Below are 26,297 nucleotides of genomic sequence, written 5' to 3'. Positions count from 1 at the left end.
TTAGGTCAGTCCTTATTCATTTGGTAACAAAGGCAATTCCACTTACAGAAAACATACTACCACATTTCAAAGGTTTAAAGTTTCATTAGAAAAATTATACACAGAATAAAAAATATATTTTTCAAGAATAATGGTATTATTTCATTCATCAAATTCATTTAAAACATGAGTTACAGTACAGAAAGAGAAATGACAGCATAGTTGTATACAACCAACTGATCTGCAAAACCAGTCTCTTAAAAACAACACACCATATGGTTTTAATAAAAGGCAACTACAGTTCCATTTTCTAAGGTGTCTTAAGGGTTTTCTGTAATTAGTTTTTATATTAAGTTTTCTCCATAACAATTTTAAAGATGTTATTTCCTCATCACCAATTACTTTATTCCCCAAAACACCTGATAACCAGGTCTCTTTGTTGTTGCCTCCATTTTCTTTATTCTGCTAAGGGATATGAAGCTGCTTTCAAGGTCAATCCAAGTTCAAGTCTACACCAAAGTTCTAACACCTGGAGATTTGTCCTTCTTTGCTTAAGAAGTGTGATTAACAGCCATCTGTAGCAATGCAACTGAAATTATAATGAGCTTTTTCTCTTTTTTTTGTCTGCCTACTCAATTCTACCTTTCCCTCTGCCCACCGCTGGGCGCACCAACCTCCCCCAGCAGATTTAGATTTGGGAGGAGGTGATTTTGTTCAGAGTCTCTCAATGTCTGAGTAGCAGTCAAATCGTATGAGTTCAAGATTCTTAAAAAAGAAAAAAAAAGTTTTTTATTGTTTCATCAAGAAAATGTTAAAACCCTGACAGAAGTTAACCATCTGTCCCAAATCCATTCCATCAAAGCTCCCAAAGAGCTTTCCATTTGCTGTGACAGCAGTGGCAGGATGGCTACTATCATCTGTCTTGGCACTGGTGTGATACTACAGATGGCTCTTTTTCACTGTTCACTTAAACTACTTCTGAAAAGCAAAAGCTTTTGTAATTACTTGGAATCTATCAGAATAAACTGGTCTCTGAAAGGAAGGTATTTGTTGCATTGTTCAGTTACATGCACACGACCAAAGGCAGGATGATGATGATCCTGGACAACAGTGTGTGTGACACACAACAGTGTGTGTGACAACTGCACGGGAGATTGGCTAAGGTGTTCCTGCAGCTTAGAGAAACTATAGCAGAGTGCCAGGTGGAAGTGAGTACTACACTAAGTCTCCCAATGAGAACTCAAACTACAGTAAAGAAGGTGGAGGGGTATTAATAGACCAGTGTCTTAACAAAGTTACCGAGGTGGAAAGCCACCTCTGTGTGCTCCTCCACGGCCCCCGCGGAAGCCACCTCTTTCTCCTCGGAAGTTAGATCGGTTTCTTTCTCGACCACGGCCAGCAGAAGTTCCACCCCTTCCTCCACCCCTGGGAGCTCCACCTCCCCGATCAGATTTAGACTTGGGAGGAGGTGATTTTGGTCGAAGTCTCTCAATTTCTTCTGTACATCCAGTCAAGTAGGAATTAGGAGCACTAAAGTAGGATGCATATGTTTCTGCATTATAGTTGCTATTTGTAAGAGTCGGTCCAACTGTAAGCCAGCCTGAAATAGGGGGAAAGAAAGATTATCTTTTTTGTTTCCAGTTCTTTCTTACTGGTCCCTTAGGAGCTATTTCAAATCTCTAATGCATTTTTAAAGATGCCCCTATCACCTCATATTCATCTTTTTTATAGAAAACATGGTATTTAATAATGGTCATACAGACTTCATAGGTATATATCTTTTATTTCACCTGCATGACTATAACTTATCTTCCTCATCTCCATCCTTGTTTCACATTCTGTGAGAGTAGCACTTAGAAAAAAAATACACACTACACTGAGTTTGGGCTCAGTGAAAATGTAATAAACTTTATTCACCTTCCTAATTGGGGAAATGATACCATTGTTTTCTGGTTAAAATCCTGGAGCCAACTTTTGCCTCTACTCTCAACAATATTACCCCAGATGATAGGTGCTAGAAATTCAACCACTAACCTCCATGTTGCTCCTATTCATTCCCATTTTTCCATCTCTACCTCCACCCTCAAACATAAGTCTTTTTTTTTTTTTTCTTTTTTTCAAAATAGTAAATTCACATTACACTGATTTCACAAAAAGTTAAAATTTTGGGGGCGCCTGGGTGGCTCAGTTGGCTAGGTGACCAACTTCGGCTCAGGTCATGATCTCGCAGTCTGTGAGTTCGAGCCCCGCGTCGGGCTCTGTGCTGACAGCTCAGAGCCTGGAGCCTGCTTCGGATTCTATGTCTCCCCCTCTCTCTACCCCTCCCCTGCTCATGCTCTGTGTTTCTCTGTCTCTCAATAATAAATAAATATTAAAAAAACACTATTAAAAGTTAAAATTTTGAAAAGACACCACCACTATACATGTAAGCAAACAAGCCAGGTATTTTAGTTACTAATAAAACAAAGGTCTGTATTTCACAGACCTTTAAATATATGGTTATTAAATATATGGTTATTTTCTTCAGGATGATTCATTCATTTATACATTTCTTCATTATATTATTTACTGAATAATCTGAATGTTGGGTATAAAGAAGTGAGGAAGACAATCTTTGCCTTCTATGAGACTGCATGTTGGAGAAACTGATTATAAACATAAGCCCAAATGAATGTGTAATTCATCTAATGGTAAGTGCTATGAAGAAAAAGAAAACAGAGTAAGGGGAAAGACAGGAGTGGAAGGAGGGGAATGGAGCAGGAAGGTGGCCAGTTTAGACAGAGGTGTGAGAAAAGGTCTGTCAGGTATTTGAAAGGAGAGGACCATGAAGAGACAAGAACGAACTCGGCATATGTGAAGTACAGCAAGAGGAATCAAATACATCGTAAGAATTTTATATTACAGAGCACTCTGTACCATTTCTTGACACCTATATCCCAAGGGACCAAAAAGATTTTTTTGAGTTTTTCTGAGGTCCTACCTGGTCGAATTGTACTATCTCTTCCAAATAGATGAAGGCGTCTTCTACCAAGACAAAAGTGTTCAATAATATGAAAAATTTCTACAGGCTTTTCTATATTGCCAATTTCAGGTTCTTCTGTGATAATCAAGTCAATGTCAACATTAGCATGGATGAAGTCCCCATCTGTGCTACGCTTAACAGTTCCTTTGATCCCCATAAGGCAGTGTTCCTAAAAAACAATAAGAGCAGGCCAATTAATCTCTTCATCAACAGTCATATTTCATAACATTTTACATTTCTGATGTCCCCAATTCTAAAATAGACTTCATTTCTTCAAATCTTTGGGATATAGTTCTATGGGCAAAAACACTATAGGAAAGCCTGGATCTCTGGATGTGGGAAGATTGCCAGGGAAGCTAGAGACAACAGTGTTAAACTTGGGGCCATCACATTTTAGAATTGCATCAATGACCATGGAGTCTTTCTTTCTTCAATACTAGATAATAACTTGTTTCTACCAGTTATGGAAACATGGCACTTGACCTTGGAATCTTAAAAGGATGTTATACTGGGCCTCAAATAATCCAAGATCAAAACTATATACAAGATGCCTTTTTATATGGAGAAGAGCCTTTTAACATGGATACAGACTTCTGATTTTCACATTTTCTTATGTTGAGTAATTAAACAGTTTTTTTTTTTTTCATTTGTTTTTTGACCTTCTCTATTTAATCTGACTGGCAGAAGTATGGGTTAAATTAATCTCTCACTTGACTCCATGAACCATGGCAAGAGTAGCTTAGGCTCCCTTCATAGAATTTTCAAAAGAATTTGGAATTTTCCAGTTTAAGAAAGACTTAATATGAAAGACTCCCACAAATGGCTCCCTAAAGAGTGAAAGACTGGGGGACAAACTTTTAAAGCCTGATAGTAACAGGGAAGTTGTATAGAGCAGAGGTTCTCAAGGGTTCTTGTGTAGGTTCTCAGGGTTCTTATATAGGAAAAAGGGAAGGAGAAAAATATGCTTCCAAGGCAGCCAGCTATGAGTCTTGCTACTGCCTCTTTTTTGTGGGCTCAGGGAAAGGGAAAAAGTCTGGTGGGGCTCAGAGGTACCAAAAGCCCATACATAAAGTGATTTAGAATTAACAGCAGTTTAGGACATACAAAAATATATACTACCCTCTCCCGCACAGTGAAGGTTGAATTTAACATAGTGAATAAAACACAGTAAACAAAACATAGTGAATTTAAAAATTAAACTTGATGTAATTCTATACTGTTCAATGCCATTTGTGCAAATCTAAGAAACTAATCTTTCTACCAAAATTAAACAGTATACAGTCATTTGGAAAAGCTTGAGGAAAAATAATGAAAATAAAGAAAACAAAACAGTAAAGGCAATACCTTTGTTCTCTGGAAGACAGCCTTTGGATCTAAAGTCTTAGTCTTTCCAGGATTGTTTTTATTGGTTTTAATCCAACAAATATCTTCACATCTTCTGTAACCCCATTTGCGTAAACACTAGAAATGAAAGAATTAAAAAAAGAAATCCTTAACTAAAAGAAATAAACAGTACTTAAAATAACCAACCAGTATTAAAAAAACTTCCTAGAGGTTTGAGACACTAAATCCAAGATGTTACAGTAATTTTTAGTGCAGAAACAGAAAAAAGGAAATACTAAAGTCTTTAAATATATGGCCATTATATAGAAAGCATAAATACCTTTCAGATATTAATATAATCTATATAGTTAAGTATCAAAACATAGAAAGGATTACATAGTACTCCAATCCTTTAATACTACCTTCCATTGTCATCAACAGAAAGTGGGTTTTAAATCATAAAACACTCAGTCCCTCTTTAATCATAAAATAATTCAATATGATTTGATTCCTAGCACCTCAATTTCCTATCCTGACAAAGCTAAAAACTATTGAACATATTCTAATTGATAGCTTGTTTTCAAATGAGTCTTATGTTATTTTTATATACTTAATACAACTTCAAAAAACTCAAATACTTAAAATTACGTACCTTATTACTTGCTAATACTGAGGGCTACTACAATATATAGGTGCTGACTAGCTGGTGGGAATAAAAACAAGATATGTCCTTACCCCCTCATTGATTTAAGAGTAAAGTAGGGGGAAATAAGCAAATAGTGCAGGACGATAATGTTGGTATTGTTCACGTCAGGAATGCTCTTATTGTGTAAACTCTTATCATGAGAAACACCTCAAAATGAAAACCTGGATTTTTATTTTAAAATCTAAAAATCAAGATCAGTATCTGTTCCTGTTGACATTTATCTGTTTAGCACTGGAAATTCCTTATACATCACAAGGGTCTATATCTTCGTGCCCTGAGCAATTAACAAAAGCTCATCACGATTTCTTATGCTGAATTATTTTTGTAATCGTTTTTGGCCCAAATCTGCTTTTACCAATATGACAGACTGCTGCATAAATAAAACGATAAAACCTCCTAATCATTTTCAAACTAATTTGGGAGGCAGAAGGCAAGCCCCAAGCCAGGCATTAGAGCTACAAAGGGTAAATACCAACATATCTGTAAAAACATATAGTATGTTTCTATTTTCTTAGCTTTTCCAGAACATCTTGGAAAGGCGTCAGCAAAAAGTAACTATTCCCAATGAGAATAGTTACAGTCTTACCTTGGGAGTTAATAAACGACACAAGCAATAATATTTTTCAATAGTCTCAAACTTGCTATTTTATAAATACAAAGTAACTGTAAAATTTCAGGATTTTAGAACAAATTTATCTCAATATAATCCTACTTAAATTCTTCACCTGTCAAATGGACACTTCCTAAAACTGCCAAGATTAAATGAGATCGTCTGCTGTATAACAAGTAATATGTCCTAAAAATGGAAGGTATCATCTATTAACAAGTGAGGAAACTGAAACCCACAAGTGTAAATATCTCTTTACCCAAAGTTTTACTGCTGGACAGCAGAACTGAGACCAAAACTGAATGAAGCCTTCTAATACTTAGCCACAATGCTCCCATTATTCTTAGGTAAAAAAGCATACGCTATTTTGTTTCCATTTAGAAATTCAAAATATTGCAATAAAAAAAAGAGTTCTGAAATAAAGTAAACATAAGGCGCTTAAAAAAGAGGTGTTATGTAACTTCCTTGTCACTCTTACTCAATTATTCAAACTATGTGTTCCGGATGCTCTGTTATTTTTCCAATTTGATTTGGCTTCTATTTGGAATTCAGGAGTTAATGTTATTCAGAATACTTTTTAGCTATTCATAATGAGCAGTAAATGACACTAAGCAGCTTGTTTTTGAGTTGCAGTATCAAATGCCTAAACTGTTCTCCTGAAGTTGTAATAAATCATATTTTGACTTCTTGAACCCTAATGCTAGCTAACCAAAGGGTACTACTGCCTTTTGTACATTCTTTTCTAATCACATTTTTTTCCTTCTGAGTATTTTAGCAACTATTCAAGAAACAAAGGACAAAATAACATCTATCTTCCAACTTTTTATATTTTTTCTTATGACTAAAAATCCACTTTAAAAAAATGATCTTACCACTCTTCCAAGGTCCAATCCCTCCCCAGAACCACACCAGAGAAAAATAAATGATCGTGGAGCTGCAATCTCATCAATTTCTAACTTCATAATCTGTAGGAAACCAAAACAATATTGCATGAAAGTATTTTGTTTCCCAGTCATTCTAAATCCAAAAGAATAACCCCTGAGATTTATCAAGACTTTCAGTAGATCTATTTTTAGATGTACTAATTTTCATTAGAAAATAAATTTTATCCTTAGAACTTATTCTACTGTTTTCTTATTCTATATTAAGAAGACACACACACATACACACACATATACATACACTTGACTTTATACAGAAAGAGGTTACAGGGAACCATATTTATAGAATTATGGACTTTTGTAAGATGTAATTTGAGTGCAATACTTTATGATTTACAGAAAAATAAACTGAAAAAAAGAGGTTAGTTTAAATTATCCCAAAGTTAGGGGCAAAATTAAAATGAAATATAGTAAATGTTTGGGGAATATTTAGTTTCCAGCATCTACAGAAATTCTAGATAAAAATAAATCAATATGCACATTTTATTATAATGACCATTTTAGTTCTAAAATGCCAAAAAAAAAAATATATCCCAATTTTTCCAAAGAAGATCTACAGATCACTAACAGACACATGAAAAGATGCTCAACATCACTCATCATCAGGGAAATACAAATCAAAACTACAATGAGATATCACATCACACGTGTCAGAATGGCTAAAATTAACAACACAGGAAACAACAGGTGTTGGCGAGAAGGCAGAGAAAGGGGAACCCTCCTACACTGTTGGTGGGAATGTAAATTGGTGCAGCCACTCTGGAAAACAGTATGGAGGTTCCTCAAAATGTTAAAAATAGAACTACCCTAGGATCCAGCAATTACACTACTATGTATTTACCTAAAAGATACAAAAATACTGATTTAAAGGGATACATGCACCCCAATGTTTATAGCAGCATTATTGACAACAACCAAACTATGAAAAGAGCCCGAATGTCCATAAACTGATGAATGGATAAAGAAGATGGGATATATATTCAGAATGGAATATTACCCAGCAATCAAAAAGAATGAAATTTTGCCATTTGCAACGATGTGGATGGAGCTAGAGTGTATTAAGCTATAAGTGAAATAGTGAAAGACAAATACCATATGATTTCACTCATGTGGAATTTAAGAAGCAAAACAGATGAACATAGGGGGAAAAAGGAGAGAAGCAAACCATAAAACAGACTCAACTACAGAGAACAAACTGAGGGTGGCTGGAGGAGGGGTGGGTGGTGGGATGGGCTAAATGGGAAATGGGCAGTAAGGAGGGCACTAGTGACACTCACTGGGTGTTGTGTATGAGTGATAAATCACTAAATTCTACTCCTGAAACTAATATTACACTGTATGTTAACTAACGGGAATTTAAATAAAAAACTAAGAAAAAAATTACAGTCTATAATTTTATTTGCCTTGTATGTGCTGAGTATTCACATTAAAAAAAAAAGTTCCGCGAGGCGCCTGGGTGGCGCAGTCGGTTAAGCGTCCGACTTCAGCCAGGTCACGATCTTGCGGTCCGTGAGTTCGAGCCCTGCGTCGGGCTCTGGGCTGATGGCTCAGAGCCTGGAGCCTGGTTTCCGATTCTGTGTCTCCCTCTCTCTCTGCCCCTCCCCTGTTCATGCTCTGTCTCTCTCTGTCCCCAAAATAAATAAACGTTGAAAAAATAAATAAATAAATAAATAAATAAATAAATAAAAGTTCCTCAATAATTCTGTAAATTTTGGGATAATACATACTCATATAGAAGACTATAAAACCAATCATTTTATGACATTCTTTTTCTTCTAGCTTTCTGCCACATTTCAGAGATAGACCATGGTTCAAGCAGATATTTATATTTCATTTATTTAAAAAATTTTAACTTTAGTAACATCCATTTGAGTTATAACCATATCATCTCTAACTTAATCTAAATAGAAAAACATTATTTGGCAATAATAATGTAAATAAGTTACAATATGTATTAACCTACTGAGTTTTATACTTCTTTTAAAATCTTGAAATCTCTCATCTAATATTCTCATAGGAATATGAATAAGTAAATATGTAATACATACATACACATATTCCTACATATTTATACATGAAAGAGCTAAAATAAGTGATGACACACAACAGTGAAGAGCATCAAGCAAATTACTCTCTCAACACTGCAGTTCTAAATGCTAAGTGCTGGTATTTTAAAAAGCTGGTATTTTAATATCCTTTACCAAAATCCATTGATCACTACTGACTCTCTAATGTGAAAGAGAATACCTTGTGAAATCCAAACACTTTTCTTATTCATACTCTTTATTTATATTCTATTTATTATTTTAACTATTGGTACTTTCTTTAGGATATTATCATATAAAAGTTAAGAACTTAGGGCCTAGGGCCAGACAATACTTTTCAATATGCTAGCCTGAGTTGTTCAGTGAAATTAGACTGAAATCAAGAATATGCATATAAAATGGAATTCCTTTATTTCAGAAATCCTATTGGTCTGTTTTGTCACATATAAGTGAAGCTCCTGTGCCTTCAGTGACCAAACCTCAGAGACTGGCCAGAGAAAAAAGTTCAACCTAATTACAGCTGACACCTGAATAACATAAGGGCTGGTCGCACCAACCCCTACCACCCATAGAAAATGCAAGGGTAACTTCTGACTCCCCAAAACTTAACGACTAATAACCTACTGTTGACTGGAAGCCTTACTGATGACATAAAGAGTCAATTAACACATATTTTGTATGTTATATGTATTGTATACTCTATACTTAAAGTAAGCTAGAAAAAATAAAATGTAACTTAGAAAATCATAAGGAAAATACATTTACACCACTGTAAATAATCCACACAAAAATGGAATCATGCAGTTCAAACCCACTTTGTTCAAGGATCAACTACACTAATCAAAGACATAAAGATTTATTTTTTTCAATTTTTTTTTCTGACTAAAGTCACAAAGATTGTTTTTATGTATTAATCAATTTTGATGAGGAAATGGTTAAATAGGTATTTCTTAAACACTGCCGGAAGGAATGTAAATTTGTGCAACCTATCTGGAAAACTTCTCAGCAATAAGCATCAAGAGCAGTATGTCTTTTACCTTAAGTCTTGGGAATATAATATACTGTATAACTTTCTGAATTTCAACAATAAGCACAAATTACATTCATCATCAGAGGATGAGATTTTTTTCAAAGTGGTAAGAGCCATAAAAATACAAATAAAAATGTCAGTGGGATCAAAGAAAGATAAAAGGAAAAGCTTCCAGGAGGAAAAACTGGAGGTGTATCTTGAAGATTAAATAATATTAATAATAGTAACTATCATTAACTCAGAAGAGGACATGCAAGGATTCAGCATGGTTTCCTATGAAACAGCAGCTTTACAGTGTCAGTCCTTTCCTTTCCCTACTTCCCTTCTGTGCTTAACACTCTTGCCTACTCTCTCCTTGAAATTCCCTATTCCCTTGGCCCCTAGGACATTCATATTCTTGGTTCTCCTTATTCATTTCTGACCCATTCTTTTGATCTTCTTTTACATGTGCCTCTTAAATGTAAAAGTTTCCTGAGGCTTTACTGTTAATCCACATTTTATCTTAATTGAGACACTATCTCTGGACAAATTCATCCATTCTCATGGGTTTTATGTGCTAATCTTCTAAATCTGTATTTTGAGACCAGATCTGTCTGTCTGTTGAATTACATATTCCTATCATGACTCCACACGGATGTCTCACATACACGTCAAAATCAACATATTCAATATGATCTAATCCCTTTAATCCAGCTTTTTTAAGTGTTATTTATTTTGAGAGAGAGAGAGAGAACATAAGCAGGGAGGGGCAGAGAGAGAGAATCCCAAGCAGGCTCCACAATGTCAGCACAGAGCCCCATGCGGGACTTGAACTCACAAACTGTGACCTGAGCTCAAGTCCAGAGTCGGACGCTTAACAGACTGAGCCACAAGGTGCCCCTGTAATCCAACTCTTAAATCCACTCTTTCTCAGCTGGTGAAAACTTAACTCACTTATCCCAAGACTCAAACCTCTGCATCATCCTTAACTCTCCCCCTCAGTCCAATCACTAGATCTCACCCAAGTATCTACAAAACATTACTAAATTTATCACCTTTCTATTCTTACTACCATCACTCTAATTCAAGGTCCCTTCATCTCCTAACTGGGCTACTGCAACAGTCTTTTAACTGCTCTCTCTTTTCCAGACTTTTCCTCTAGTCCATTCTCCATACACTAATATGACACTTTAAGCTGTTTAAAGCCCTTCAAAGACAACTTAATGTCTTCAGGAAAAAAGTCTAAGCTTCTAAGAAGACATCATCTCAAGAAGAGTTCCAACTTGTGTTCTAACAACATCAACCTACAAACCAGATATTCTTTCCCACCATCCCTTCTGCTCTTGTTGTTCCTTTCACTTGGAATCACTAACCCATCCCTTTCTTCATCTGGCCAATTCCAACTAGTCTATTTATATTGTTAACATGTCACTTCCTCTTTGTTCATGTGACCCATCCTCCAAGGCTTGGTCAGTTTGTCTCAGATCATCTTATGTAATCCTCTGTTATCGAACAAAATAATAATGCAATTATCTGTTTAGATCAATATTTATCCCATTTAACTATGTGCTCCTTTAGTCCAAGTACCAAGTCTTATTCATCTTCGAATCTCCAATACCTACCACATTGCCTAGTACAGAGTGGTACTCAACAAATATTTGTTATTTTTGTTACTGATCAGTAAAAACAGATGACTTTACGTAACTAACTGTAGTTACCAGCTTGCTTAATTTTATTTAGGAAAATGTAGCTTTATCACAATTATACTGAAATTATGTATCTTTTTTATCCATTATAAGTTGCTTGAAAAGTAGAAATCGTTTTATATCTATCTATCTCTGTATTATACTCTAATGTTTACTAAAACTAGGCAAATGCAGAAAGAGTTATCAATCATTTAGTTTTTAGACTTTTCTAGCTAGGACTCTAAGACTGGAATTGTGAGTCTTCTACAGACTACTAACTCACTGCCTGCTCAACTTCAGCCCCAAAAAGAAGAATCAGACCAAAGATATTATAGTATTTGTTAATGTACCCTGGATCTTCTGTCACATTATACGCTATAAATCTGCAATTATGATTCCTAAAAATGTAAGAATATTTATAATCTTCTCACCAAATAATATATATTCATTTGAAAAATAAAAAATTAATTACAATGTAGAAAGTTTCATCATACATCATCCCAAGTCCAGCATTTTTCATTAGCAGTGATGCCAGTTTCTCTGTAATATTCTTCTAAAGGGGGTTCCAGAAGAATCACATCAAATTTAGGTGTCAGTTCTCTGATGTCAAAGGCTTCTATATCTGCTTGTAAGTACCTATTTGATTAAGGCATAAAAAGTGACTAAGAGTTTTTCAAATACCTTACAGATAATAAAGAAAGGAATTTCGTAAATATTACTAAACACTATTTACAAAGTAATCATAAACTAGTTACTGAATACCTTTTTATGCAGGACTATCTTTCTTCAGTATAGATAGTAAACCATCTACCAACACTCTTCCCTAGAAGATGGATATAATCACACTACAAGCCAATAGCATATTCCCCCATGTATATCCAGAATGTACTTCTCTCATTTTTACAGTGAAAACTCATACTACTATGTAAGTCTCTGAGCCCCATTCCATCATCATCTGAATTCTCCAAGGAATATCACATTATTTCTTTCTTAAGTAAGAAAAACTATTTGTAAGCTTTAAAATTTAGAAACACTGTTTCTAAAGATGGATATAATTTTCTTTTATTGTTTATTAGTAAAATTATTTCTCTATTAATGGTCTTTTATGGCTAACTAGTATGTTACAACTAGTCATTACTGAAAAGTTATTTCCACATAGTATGAAAGTAATTTAAATATAAACTACTTTAAATGTAAGACTATTTTTAAATTAGATGAATATTAGAGTCTGCTAATATTTTTCTTCACAGACTTCTTTGCGGCTCTTCATCACTAACAGTACACATTTTAGCAAACTGTTCGAAGTAAGCTAAATGTGAAATAGGCAGATTCTCCAATTTCAAAGACTTTTTATACATTTCTGAGAAAAACGTTCTGGTTAGCAAAGGTTAACATGAATTTTTATATTCCAAAATGCTATGAATAGTATCCCTGAATGCTGAGTTATAATTAATTTTTGTTCTTTTCCTTCATCTAAGTTTTCTAAACTTCCTTCAATAAATAAATTACTTTTTGAGAGAAAAAATCACTTGAAAACATTTTAGGAAACTCAAGAATACAACAAACACGAATGATTTTTCTAAGAAGAAAACATTTAAAGACATTTTCAGGAAATTAACTGAAAAAAAAAAAAAAAAAAAAAAGAAATGAGAACCTACTGGTGTACTCAGCACTGGAGTTTCAAACACATCTATTTTACCAAACTGAAAACCACAGTGTGTTAACCCCATATAGGTGCTGAACTTTTTTCAAATAGAAAGGTTACAGGATAAAAAGACTGCTATTTTAAGGCTGAGTTGGGAATAAAAAACAATTGAGAAAACACACTTACATAGGAGGAGTGTTAGATTTAGCTATTAACTCATCCTTGAGCCTGATGAGCTCCCTCAGTTTAGGGTATTCTTCAAATCTGTCAGCCAAACCTGAGGAGAAAAAGTAGTAAATTCTAAATTTTAATACTCTTTAAGTTAATATCAGTGAATTCAAAGGGTTACGGGCCCTCTCAAGAAACAAAACAATAGACAACGACCACTTTAGTCTCCTGTCTTTTTAAAAAAAATTAATTTTAAGTATTTTTTTGCACTGATTTTTTAAAAATGTTTGTTGATTTTTTGAGAGGGGGAGCACACGTGGGGGAGGGGAAGGGGCAGAAAGACAGAGGGGGTCAGAGGATCCGAAGCAGATCCTGCGCTGACAGCAGCTAATTGATGTGGGCTCAAACTCATGAACAGTGAGATCATGATCTGAGCCAACTAGGCACCCCTATTTTGAGTATTTTTAAAACAGTTCGTATCTAATGACCCTAATCCCATATGCAGGCAAAGGTCCAGATGTTCTAAAGCCCAGTTCAAATCAATACACCATTTAATTTCTCATATTTAAGTTAAATCTGCTCATACATAGCACTAAGTTTCACCATTCTGTTCTAAGGAAAAGAAAAAACACTGCCTTCTATCAAGTTTTTCCCCCTTTTTTTTAGCTAGAAGAATTCTTTTCCCTTAAAAATCTAGTGATTATTGAGGTTGGTAGTTAGCTTCTTAAATAGTTATTACAAGTATAGACAATATTTCTTTTCTTTTTTGTGATTACATACAAGGAGAAACAAAGAATAGTTACAGGTAAGAGAAACCCTGCTGATGATCTTAAATTAGTTGGCTATGGCTCATGGACACAATCCTGGAACAAATCTAGTAAAGAAGACAATGAGTCCCTAGTAGTCGATCAGCTCTCACCTCCAAGACAAATTGTTTTCTCTATGACTATTTATAACTGTAAAGATTTCACATCTCCATATTATAAACCAAATCTTCACATGTATTTTCAGGCTTAAGATCTTAAAAAAACATGTATAAGTACTGCAAAGAGTACTTAAAAACAGGAGAGTCTCTGTTCCCATGTCCTCAAAAATATTTTAGATCTTTGAGCTCAGAAAAGATTTTAGGTAAAACAGCATATTGCCTGTTTAAAAAACTGTAGGGATAAGTGCACTCGAATATCAAGGATTCCTAAAAGCTCTTATTTGGTTTTCTTTTCCCCCCCCCACATGAAACATATTCCTAACAGTATAAATCATATAAGCAACTTAATTTAAAAACCAAAAGTACAGATATTAATAACTTTAACATCAAAGAGTAAAAATGAAAGATTTTGTAAAGCCTCCTCAATCAGTGGTTATAAAACAAATTTCAAATAAAGCAAGTTTGAAGATATTATTATAGTCAGGTTTTAATCACAGTAGAGTCAGGTGTCTTTAAAAAACAGCTTTCCTAAAGTATAATTGATATATAAAAACCAAAGATATTTAATGTACACAATGTGATGAATTTAGATATATGCATTCACCTATGAATTACCACGTTCATAGGTATAACAGACATATCCATCATCTCTAAAAGTTTTCTTGTATTCCTCTTGGTGTGTGTATGTGTGTGTGTGTGTGAGGGTGCGCGTGTGCGTGCGCGTGTAGTAAGAATACTTAAGATGAGATCTACCCTTAACAAATTTTAAAAATTTTATTGACTAGAGTCAATAACATTGTTGACTATAAGCACTATGCTATACAGCAAGTCTCTAGAACTAATTCGTCTTGTATAACCGAAACTTTACACCAATTAACAACTCCCTATTTTCCCCTTCCTCCAGTCTCTGAAAACCACTGTTCTATTTTCTGCTTCTAGAAATCTGACTCTGTAGGTATCTCATGAAAGTGTAGGTATTTATCATATTACATATACTATTTTAGGTACCTCTGTAAGTACTTGCATATTTGTTCTGTGACTGGCTTATTTCACTTAGCATTATCATGACTTTTTATGCTGCATCTAAATTTTACTCATGAAAACACTAAAATCAGTTTCTACTTCAAAAGTAACACTGCCTATAAGCAACAAAAATCAGATTACATCAAAATTAAAATTTTTTTTGTGCTGCAAATCATACCATCAGGTAAATGAAAAGACACTACACAGAATGGGAGAAACTATTTCCAAACCATAGGTCTGAGAAAAGAGTTACACTGAGAATATATGAGGAACTCTTATAATGTAATAAATAAAAAGACAAATAACCAATTAAAAAATAAGCAAAGGGGGGCACCTGGGTGCTCAGTCGGTTGGGCGGCCGACTACAGCTCAGGTCATGATCTCGCGGTCTGTGAGTTCGAGCCCCGCGTCAAGCTCTGCGCTGAGAGCTCAGAGCCTGGAGCCTGCTTCCGATTCTGTGTCTCCCTCTCTCTCTGCCCCTTCCCTGCTTGCTCTCTGTCTCTCTCTCTCAAAAATAATAAACATTAAAAAAAAAATAAGCAAAGGGTTTGGATATTTCTCCAAAGTAGGTATTTAAATAGCCAACAAGCATGTGACAAGATGCCTAATATCATTAGTCGCTAGGAAAATGCAAGTCAAAATCACAATGAAATATCATTTCATACTCACTAGGATGGCTATAATCAAAAAGATATATAATAGTAAATGTCAAGCACAGGAAGAAACTGGCAAGAATATAAACTGTTTTGAAAAACAGTTGTGTAGTTTCTCCAAAAGTTAAACACAGAATTAACACATGACCCAAGAATTCCACTCCTAGGTATATACCTAGGAGAAATGAAAGCGTATGTTCACACAAGAACTTCACATAAATACTCATGCAGTACTGTTTATAACAGCCAAAAAGTACAAACAATCCAAATTAATGAATAAAATGTGGTATATACATACAATGGAATATTATCTGGCAGTAAAAATAAATGAAGTACGGACACATGCCACAACATCAGTGATCCCAGAAACAAGGTGACAAGTGAAAGAAGCCAGTCCCAAGATACCACATATTGTCTAATTCCATTTATATGAAATGTTTAGAATAGGCAAATTGATAGAGACAGAAAGTTAATTAATGGTTACTTAAGGCTGGGGGGAGTAGTAGGGGAGGGAATGGGAACCGACTGCTAATGAGTACTGAATTTCTTTAGGAGAGATGAAAATTAGATTGTGGTAATGATTGCACAAACTTGATTTACTAAAAAAAAAAAATTGAATTATATCCTTTAAATGGGTGAGTTCTATGAATTCTCTCAATAAAGCTGTTTTTGTAAATGCAGGGATAATGCATTTGACGGGCTTATTAGTAGACTGACCAGGGGCTGAGGGAAGAATCTCTGGGCTTGAGGATATCTTAACAGCCACCTCAAAAACTGAAAAGCAAAGAGAACAAAACCTAAAAAAAAAAAAAAAAAAAAAAAAAAAAAAAGCGAAATAGATTATCCAAGGACTGTGGGACAAGTACAAAAATGTAAGATGTATGACAGAAATACCAGAAAAAAGAAAGGAACAGAAGAAATAGTTGAAATAATAGTATTTTCCCAAATTAATGTCATCAAACCAGATTCAAGAAGCTTAGAGAACACCAAGCAGGATAATGCCAAAAAAACCCCCTAAACCTAAGGCATATCATTTTCAAACTACAGAAAATCAAATATAAAGGAAAAAATCCCAAAGAAACCGGAGGAAAAAGACACCATACCTATGGAGGAACAAAGATAACAATTATCCAACTTCTCAGAAACATGCAAGCAAGAAAAGATTGGAGTAAAATATTTAAAGTGTTGAAAGAAATTAAACACCAACCAAGAATTCTATACTCTGTGAAATTATTCTTCAAAAGCAAAAGAAAAATAGACTTTCTTGGAAAAACAAAAATTAAGGGAATTTGTTGCCAACAGACCTGACTTGCAAGAAGTGTTAAAAGAAATTCTTTAGGGAGAAGAAAAAAAAATAATATAGATGAGAAAATCAGATCTACAGAAAGAAAGGAAAAGCAATGAAGAGGGAATAAACGAAGATAAAATAAAAATGCAAGTATAGTCACAGAACCAAACTGGAGAAGGAAAGAAGGTAGGAGGAAGGAGGGAAGGAAGGGAAGAGAGAGAGTAACACTGCTAGATAGAAAAGGAGGGATACTAGAAGTACTGAGATTGGAAATGGGAAGCCAAGCCAGGAAAAATGATTTTGTTAGAAATAATCCACAAAATGGATAAATCACATGAATGTAATCAAGGGTTAGCAATAGCATATTCCCAACAAATCTAACATACCTACATCCCTGATGAAATTCTGAGGTCTATGTCCAGTGTCTACAAAATGTTGGCAGTAATCATTATGGGGATTTAAACTCTGCGTTCCCTAAAGAAAAAGTCAAAATTAAATTAAGAGCATTTACTCTAATGGCAGATGCACTAACTCTGTACTTTATTTTTTATTATGAGACCATACAAAATCGAAATTGATAGATTAAAAAAATTTAGTAATATTTGAAAACACAATAACTGACAGCATTACTCTTCAGTAGCTACAGACATTAATACAGCATTATCTTATCCCAAATAGCCAAATAGCAGACTATTTCAAGAATAATTTTAAATGATTCTTATTTTAAAATAATGATCCTTCAATAACTGAAAAAATATTGAAAACAAGCATTTAAAATCTTTTCATGCAGAGATGAAATGTGAAGGGCTATGATTTGAAAATTTACCTTCAGAAAAGTACTAGAATCTTTATAAATCTCTTCTTCATATGGCAAATTCTCTTCTTCCTGCTGCATTTCTAATTCATCCTTGGAAAAGGAAGATTAAGTAGACATTTTATGTATACGAGGAATATTTTATATATTTATGATATCTTGAGTATTAAGACTCAATATAAATATTTTCTTTTCCTGAGATACAGTAAGTTTTTCAAATTATCATTAAAGTCAAACACTGAAGACTGCATTCTCATCATTATCTAATTAGTTGTTTATAATAAGTAAAAATTTTCATCTTATCAATAAATTGATAAATCAATATAACTACTAATTTTGTTGACTGAATTGTCTAGAACTATCTCATATATCATACTATTAACATTAGAATTTAGTTCAAATCATGAAAGATATGACCACCAATGGGGCAATTTTATTTCTATTAAAAACCATATGAAACTCTTTTTATAAATCAAAAATGTTAAAATATAAGGAACTGTATATGGTAAAATATACATATTTATACAATCACAATATTTAGTAAGTAAATAAAATAAAATGATCACAATAAAATAATCACTAATTTTAAGTTGTATATTAACATATACCAAAATGCAATGCACAAAACTGTATTCATGAGATTGGCCCATTATATCACTGAAATTCCTAGAGATTTACTGAAACTATTTATTCCCTTCTCTATTAAATATAGTTGTACAAAGATCAACTTTAAAAAATGGAGATAGGCTTTTTAAACATAATACTTTTCTTTAAAATCTTCAAAATATTATTATTTTATATCTTCAAAATATTTTATATATCTTCAAAATATCTTTATATCTATATTTTATATCTTCAAAATATCAAGATACTTTATATCTTCAAAACATTATTTATTTTGAGACAGAAAAAGAGAGCAACATGCACTAGCACAGGAGATGCAGAGAGAGAGAGAGGGAGAGACAGAATCCCAAGCAGGCTCCACACTGCCAACACAGAGTCTGATGTAGGGCTCGAGTTCACAGAACCATGAGATCATGACCTGAGCCAAAGTTGATGCTTTAACCGACTGAGCCACCAGGGGCCCCTTTTCTTTTCTTTTTCTAAAGTAGGCTTCACGCCCAGCACAGGACTTGCACTCACAACCTGAGGTGAGAATAAGATCTGGAACCCCAAGTGACTGAGCCACCCAGGTGCCCCCATAATACTTTCTTTTCAACTAAATATTGCAATTATAGGTTTAGAAGTTGGGTTTTTTTCCTTCAGCCTCTTTCAGAGACAATTCTACATTGCTGTCTAGCGCATGAGATGTCAAAATATTTTAACTGTACTACCCAATATAATAAACATGGAATCACACAACTCTCAAAAAAGACCATATTCTAGCCACTTGAAACCTGATCCAATTATCCAGTTTCTGATACACACACTTCCTTACTCTTACTAAAGAATATTACTGTCAGTGGCTACTAGGCCTTATGCTTTTTATATGTCACCTCTTACATTAAAATGAGGAAACTGAAATAAAGATCTTAATTTAATCGATTACAGGCATACCTCATTTTATCGTGCTTCAATTTATTGTACTTTTCAGACATTACAATTTTTACAAATTGAAGGTTTGTGGCAACCGTGCTCAATAGACTTGAGCAAGTCTATTGGCACCACTTTTCTGACAGTATCTGCTCATTTCATGTCTCTGTATCTTATTTTAGTAATTCTGACAATATTTCTAACTTCTTCATTACTATATCTGTTATGGTTATCTGTGATCAGTGATCTCTGATGTTACTATTGTAATTGTTTTGGGGCACCATGAACCGAGTCCATACAAGATGGTGAACTTAATAAATGTGTTTTGATTGCTCCACCAACTGGCTGTCCCCCTCTATCCCTCTCCTTGGGCTTCCCTATTTCCTGAGACACAATACTGAAACTAGGCCAATTAATAACCCTCCAACATCCTTTAAGTATTCAAGTAAAAGGAAGAATTGCACATTTCTCATTTTAAGTCAAAAGCTAGAAATTACTAGCTTAATTTTCCTTAATGAGGAAAGGCATGCAGAATCTGAGAAAGACCAAAACCTATGTCCCTTGCACTAAACAGCTAAGTTGTGAATGCAAAGGAAATGTTTTTGAAGGAAATTAAAAAGTGCTACTCCAGTGAACACCCAAATGATAAGAAAGTGAACATACAAATGGTAAGAAAGGGCAACAGTTGTATTGCTGATATGGAAAAAGCTATAATAATATGGACAGAAGATCAAATCAGCCACAACACTCCCTTAAACCAAAGCCTAATCCACAGCAAGGCCCTCACTCCCATCAATTCTATGAAAGCTGAGAGGTGAGGAAGCTACAGAAGAAAAGTCTGAAGCTAACAGAGGTTGGTTCATGAAGTTTAAGGAAAGAAGCCGTCTCAGTAACATAAAAGTGTAAAGTGAAGCAGCAGGTGCTGATGTAGAAGCTGTAGCAACATTGACGCAAGACCCTCACCAACAAAAAAAGATTATGACTTGCTGAAAGCTGAAATGATGGCTAGCATTTTTTAGCAATAAAGTATTTTTAAATTAAGGTATATACCTTGTTTTATCAGACATAATGCTATTGCACACTTAATAGGCTATAAGATAGTATACACCTAAGTTTTATATGCACTGGGAGATCAAAAATTTCATTTAACTTGCTTTATTGTGATATTCACTTCATTGTGATGGTCTGGAACCAAATCTGCAATATCTCTGGGGTATGCCTGTATACAAATGCTACTGACGATTATTTTAGAAAGTTTAAGATTAAGTTTTTAATCAAATTTGTTTTCCTGGATAACAATCTATTATTGTAAGGAGTTATTTTTTCCTGACTATAAAACTTCCCTGTTCTCTACTTGCCTTGTATTCTTCCATCTTGTCTTCGTCTGTCTCCCCTTCATCCTGATACTTCCGTTTTGCATTTGGAGCAGAGGTATCATAGGAAGCCCTGAAAATTAAAACTGAAGTATCATACACAGATATAGAAAGATGTACCAGTGCAGCTATTAATATTAAATAACAGTTTATGAAAACAGAGTAAGGTACATTTTTCCTGATTAAATAGAATCTATCCATCTGGTTTATAAATTTAAAAAGTCACACAACTTTTGATTGATAATTCTGTATTTTACTTTTATGAGAAAGCAACCAAATCAGAAACTAAGCTTTTATAAGGAACGTATGGCAAAAATAAACTTCCATATTAGGTATCATATAATTTGTCCTAAGCAAAATTGATGTTCAAATTAAGAACTAGAATACTGAAAAACTCTGAAGTGCTTTGTGAACTACCAAATGAATACCATTTTTAGGGTAAAGTGTGTTTTCTTTTATAAGAAACTTATAATTATTTATTTATGGTTTTTAAGCTAACCCTTAGTCTAACATTCCATTTTCTAACTACTTTATGAATGGGAACTTAACATATTCAGAAAAATAAGTATTTCTTAATTCATGAATAATAAAAACCCATGTTTCTGAAATCTTTATTTTTTTGTTTTTTTAAATGTTTATTTTTGAGAGAGAGAGAGAGAGCACACACGCATGCAGGTGAGGGGCAGAGCAAGAGAGGGGGACAGAGGATCTGAAGTGGGCTCTGTGCTGACAGCAGAGAGCCTGATGTGGGGCTCGAACTCACAAACCGTGAGAGCATGACCTGAGCTGAAATCAGCTTAACTGACTGAGCCACCCAGGCACCCCTGAAATCTTTATTTTGATGCTTGTCACAACAAGCATTAATGCTTCCATGATGGAAAATCTATGATTTACTTACCTTCATACCTAGGATTATCTGTTTATTAAAACAATAAGCCTTTCACAACAGTAACATCACTAAAAAAACCCAAACAAAAACTATTCAACTGACCTGCAAGTTTCTCTTGTTTCAGCAATTTCTCTCTGCTCATCTTTGCTATTTAACACAGCACCAATGCTGTCAGCACTTTCAGCTCCCAACTGAGAAAAGGCAAAATGAAAAATTAGATCATAATGCATTGGATTGCCTTTCCAGACATTTGTAGCAACATTTAATATATCAAGTATTTAAAAAAAAAACAACCAAAAACCCTAACTACCTCAGCAAGCAAATGTCTTAATTACCTTGCAGGAAAAACAGGAAATACCTTGGAACAAAACTATGTTAATTAAGAACAAATCTGAGAGTTGGCAAGCATTTTATACTTTCATTATATTTGAAATTAAGACAGTTTTAGCCAATCCTCTACTTTTTAAGTAAATAATAAAACATAATTTGGTAGTAGGAGCAATAACAACAAAAAAGCAACTAACATATAGTATACATAGGGTGGTAGGCACTATGTTAAACACTTTGCATCCATCAGCTCACATATTATACCTTATTTATCCCATGCTGTAATAAATATCTATCCAGTTTTATTCAAGCCAAGCCTTTATATAGTGATTTACAGGCACAATACTGAATTTTAATACCTAAAAAATGGGTATGAAAATTATGTTTAGCAGTTGGGGAAATTTTGCAAAATACAACAAATTACTAGTTGAGATAGGCTGGCTACATAGGATCGGTTCATGGAAAACTTTAAAAGCCAAACCAACAGGGGCCCCTGAGTGGTTCAGTTGATTAAGAGTCCAACTTGAGCTCAGGTCATAATCTCACAGTTCATGGGTTCAAGCCCTGCTTTGGGCTTGTGCTGAAAGTGCAGAGCCTGCTTGGGGATTCTGTCTCTCCCTCTCTCTCTCCCCCTCTCCCACTTGTGCTCTCTCTCTCGAAATACATAAATAAACCTTAAATAAGTAAATAAATAAATACGAAACCACCAAGTGCAGAATGCAATTTGCAGGCCATGAGGAAGCATTTAATACTTTTAAGTACAAGAAGGACAGGAGGAAATCTGCACTAAATAGCCTTTTAGCTCAGGAAAGGGAAGAAGACACACTAAAATATCTGAGCTTCTAGTCCCCAGCCTTGATCTTAAATAATTGTCACTGCCTTTTTAGTCTGCCCACTTCATGACCTCCCTAAGGTTTCTCCAATATTAAATCTCTTCCAATTATAACTGTTGCTGAAATTTTAATTCTTCCATAAAATCTTCCTGAACCCTATTCTCATTAGTTAGAAAACACATCTACTTCCCATAGTTAAATGTTAACTTTTTTCCCATGACTGACTCCTCTCTCTTTGGATGAGTACAAGTTAGCTCCTTAAAGAGTACATAGAATAGCCTGCTTCCACTTTTCTCCTTTTTATCTTATTTCCTATTCAGATCATAGCACTTAATACAGCTTTCAATGATTTTACGTTTTACTTTTGTTTATTCCCTATTTATATTGTTTCATCGTCTATCACAACTTCCAAGTATTTTTATACTTCAATTATTTTATCTTTACTTTTGTTTACTTCTCCCCAAGTGACATGTAAGCTCCCTAAAGGGATGAACTCTGTCTTCTTCGTATTTGTATGTTTAGCACCTTGTATAATGCCTGACTCATAGTAGATGCTCAATATTTGGATGAACCTAGATTTCCTACTAGAGCCTACATTAGAATACAATGTATTACAATAGAAATGCCTTAAGTCAAAATTCTGTTCATATATAATTGTTATCTCATGCCCCCCCTCCAAAATCATGGAATGACTGGAATAGGTAAATCATAGATTTTCCATTATGGAAGCACTAAATATATTATTTGAATAATTAGGAAAATTTGGTATCATTTAAAAGCATATAGGATTTAAAATTTTTTTTAAAAAATTTCAGGGTGCAGAGGGAGAGAGAGAGGGAGAGAGACAGACAGAGGGTGAATCTTAGGCAGGCTCCACGCTCAGCATGGAGCCTGACCCAGGCCTCAATCCTATGACCCTGGGATCATGACCTCAGCCAAATCAAGAGTCTGATGCTCAACCAACTGAGCCACCCAGGCACCCTTGTATGATTTTTTAAAATAAAGGTACAGCTAAGTAAAAAGCAGGCATAAATGGCTGATGTTTAACAAGTAACAAGTAACATAAATAACGTACTTAACAGTAAGGAAAACATAAGCTCCATGGAAGAACCTAATAAGCCAGAAAGAGATCACAATAGCTTTCATTACAAAGTTCTGACCTGAGCTGTGCTATATTGGATGGACAGAATCAGAAAGTTAGGAGGACAATTTTTACAAAAAGCATAAAGTATTTATTGCACAAATCACATTCTGGAGAGTAACAAACCATTCTGTATTGTTCATATGGAGAAGGACAACTGAAAGAAAGGCTGAAATTAGCTGGTAAAGTGGAAGTCTGTCAATGATATTGGACATTTTTACTTAAGTGAAATGGTTCCTATCCAACAAGAAGAGTAGGAGGCAGCTAGTGTACTAGAGAGAGCATAGAAAGGCCTAAAACTGCAGCTTGTAAACTTACCAGTTTTGTGGACTTCAGTATGTAACTTAATTTTTCTTTTTTTTTTTTTAATTTTTTTTTTTCAACGTTTACTTATTTTTGGGACAGAGAGAGACAGAGCATGAACGGGGGAGGGGCGGAGAGAGAGGGAGACACAGAATCGGAAACAGGCTCCAGGCTCTGAGCCATCAGCCCAGAGCCTGACGCGGGGCTCGGACTCACGGACCGCGAGATCGTAACCTGGCTGAAGTCGGACGCTTAACTGACGGCGCCACCCAGGTGCCCCTAATTTTTCTTTAATATTTAAGTAATCTCCACACCCAATATGGGGCTCGAAGTTACAACCCCAAAATCAAAAGTCCCATGCTCTACTGACTGGGTCATTCAGGAAACCGTTAGTCATGCAACTTAAATTCTTTGACCTCTGTTTTCTGCATCTATAAGATGCAAATAGTATCTGACTTGTATGAATGAAGATAATGTATATAAAAAGCTTAGCAGAGTCTTGATACATAGAAGGGATACATAGAATAAACAGCACCCATTATTAAATTTTATGCACTATGTAAGCTCTTTTAGGGTAGGGACTACTTTTTATTCACAGTTGAATTGCCAATGACTACTAGATCCCCTGGCACATAGTAAGACACTCAAATAATTGTTTATGGATGCATTTTGACTCAAATGGAAGTTCGAATTGAAAACTAAAGAATAAGAACCTTTTTCCGTGGTAACAAAGCTATTAAACATTTTGAAGACAACATGCTAAAACAAATTGGGAAAAAGAAGGCCTGGAAAAGATACCGGATTTGTCCTAGATCATGCCAGACGGACAGAACAGATCTGATTCCAAATTCCCACATTTTAAACACTATACCATAAACCTTTTCATTGGATCATAAGAGTATAGGCTTCAGATTTCCATTTACTAAAACTAAGTCTCATTACTGAAAAAAAAATAACATTAAGATGTCTCATTACAGCCTCTTAGCATTTCCTCCATCACTTTTACTAATATGAATGACAGAATGGGAAACACAGCCTCTTAGAGTAGAAGTGTACATCTGCATTTTCTGCATGTGTACTCTCCTAATCAAGTGTTAGCTTATACACAAGAAGCGGTGAAACAAGCTTTGGAGAGACAAACCTGGGGTCAATTTTCTGGCCTAGCGATGAGTGACATGAAGCAAAAATTACTTAACCTCTCTGGCCTCTCTTTCGTTATTCGGTAAGTGAAGATAATGCTACCTGTTTCAAGGATTTGCTACAACTGATAGGAGTTACGAATTCATATATGATCGGTGGGTGATGACGAAGACACCATACACATAGCACAGTGGACTGCAACACAAAAGATGCACAATCTAAAATTTACGTTCAGGCTACTTCCGATGCAGTCTTTAGACATGATCCCAAAGAAAATACTATGAATCTATTTCACAAGGAAGCCACAATCTCAACAATGAGGTGCTAAGAAGAAAGGCAAAACACAGAATACGATGTAAACAGTGAAAAGAAACTTAGTGGATAACAAGTCACTCCTTGCGTGAACTACGGTAATTTATTTACAAAGACCAAATCTTTGTATCCCCATCATTGAGCCCTGCGCCAGACACTAGGCGATTCCATAATGTTGCTGAAGACCAAGAGTGGCATTCGGTTTAGCAACACCACAATCGCTGCACAAAATGGAGAATATTCGCGGTACTGCGTTAGATGAGAACAAGGGTAGGTAGGCCTTAGGATCATGGTCGCGGGACCAGAAAGGCAGGTTCCGCAGTAGATAGGGAAAGACAGCGGGGCGGAGGGCAGGGGAGAGAAGCGGGAACCGCGCACGCGCATTCGCGATCCCTCCCTGGGCCGCGGACCTGCTGCGCCAGGAGCTGCCGCCGTAACTTCTGCCGCTCCCGGATCTCCTGCAAGCGGCTGTCCATATCTCAACTCTTGTTTCCCACTGCCCCGAAAACTTGACAATTAGCAGATGAGTACCCTCCCAATTTTTCACCGGAGTCTGTGGAACAAGATTCGCCAGGACCTTCAAGCAGCAGGATGTCCCTTAGCCCTTTCTCAA

The 26,297-nt window shown here is 35.0% G+C and overlaps 1 protein-coding gene across 1 annotated transcript; it reads right to left on the bottom strand.

Annotated features, from left to right (window-relative positions):
• On the bottom strand, positions 1-26,280 carry METTL14 (methyltransferase 14, N6-adenosine-methyltransferase subunit). Its single transcript, XM_047091444.1, has 11 exons — positions 26,095-26,280; positions 21,731-21,819; positions 20,725-20,812; positions 17,846-17,926; positions 17,406-17,493; positions 13,149-13,239; positions 11,812-11,953; positions 6,510-6,602; positions 4,346-4,462; positions 2,960-3,170; positions 1-1,579 (listed from the first exon to the last, which is right to left on the bottom strand). The coding sequence occupies exons 1-11, from the start codon at positions 26,158-26,160 to the stop codon at positions 1,275-1,277; spliced, it is 1,371 nt and encodes a 456-aa protein (XP_046947400.1). The 5' UTR covers positions 26,161-26,280; the 3' UTR covers positions 1-1,274.
• Between the last annotated feature and the right edge of the window lie 17 nt (positions 26,281-26,297).

The sequence above is a fragment of the Lynx rufus genome, unplaced genomic scaffold, assembly GCF_022079265.1.
Source record: "Lynx rufus isolate CCGP_SWC_20201006 ecotype Redwood Valley unplaced genomic scaffold, mLynRuf1.p SCAF_3, whole genome shotgun sequence".
NCBI lineage: Eukaryota > Metazoa > Chordata > Mammalia > Carnivora > Felidae > Lynx > Lynx rufus.
This window is presented reverse-complemented; position numbering and strand designations above follow the sequence as displayed.

What these genes read in the sequence shown, in the direction of transcription:
- METTL14 (XM_047091444.1), bottom strand. Translation starts at nt 26,160, where the DNA reads ATGGACAGCCGCTTGCAGGAGATCCGGGAGCGGCAGAAGTTACGGCGG. An exon ending in ACAAGATGGAAGAATACAAG is followed by an intron (nt 17,927 to 20,724) that starts GCAAGTAGAGAA and finishes TCCTTTTCCAAG; the next exon opens with GATGAATTAGAAATGCAGCA. An exon ending in GATTGGACCTTGGAAGAGTG is followed by an intron (nt 4,463 to 6,509) that starts GTAAGATCATTT and finishes TTTCATTTCTAG; the next exon opens with TGTTTACGCAAATGGGGTTA.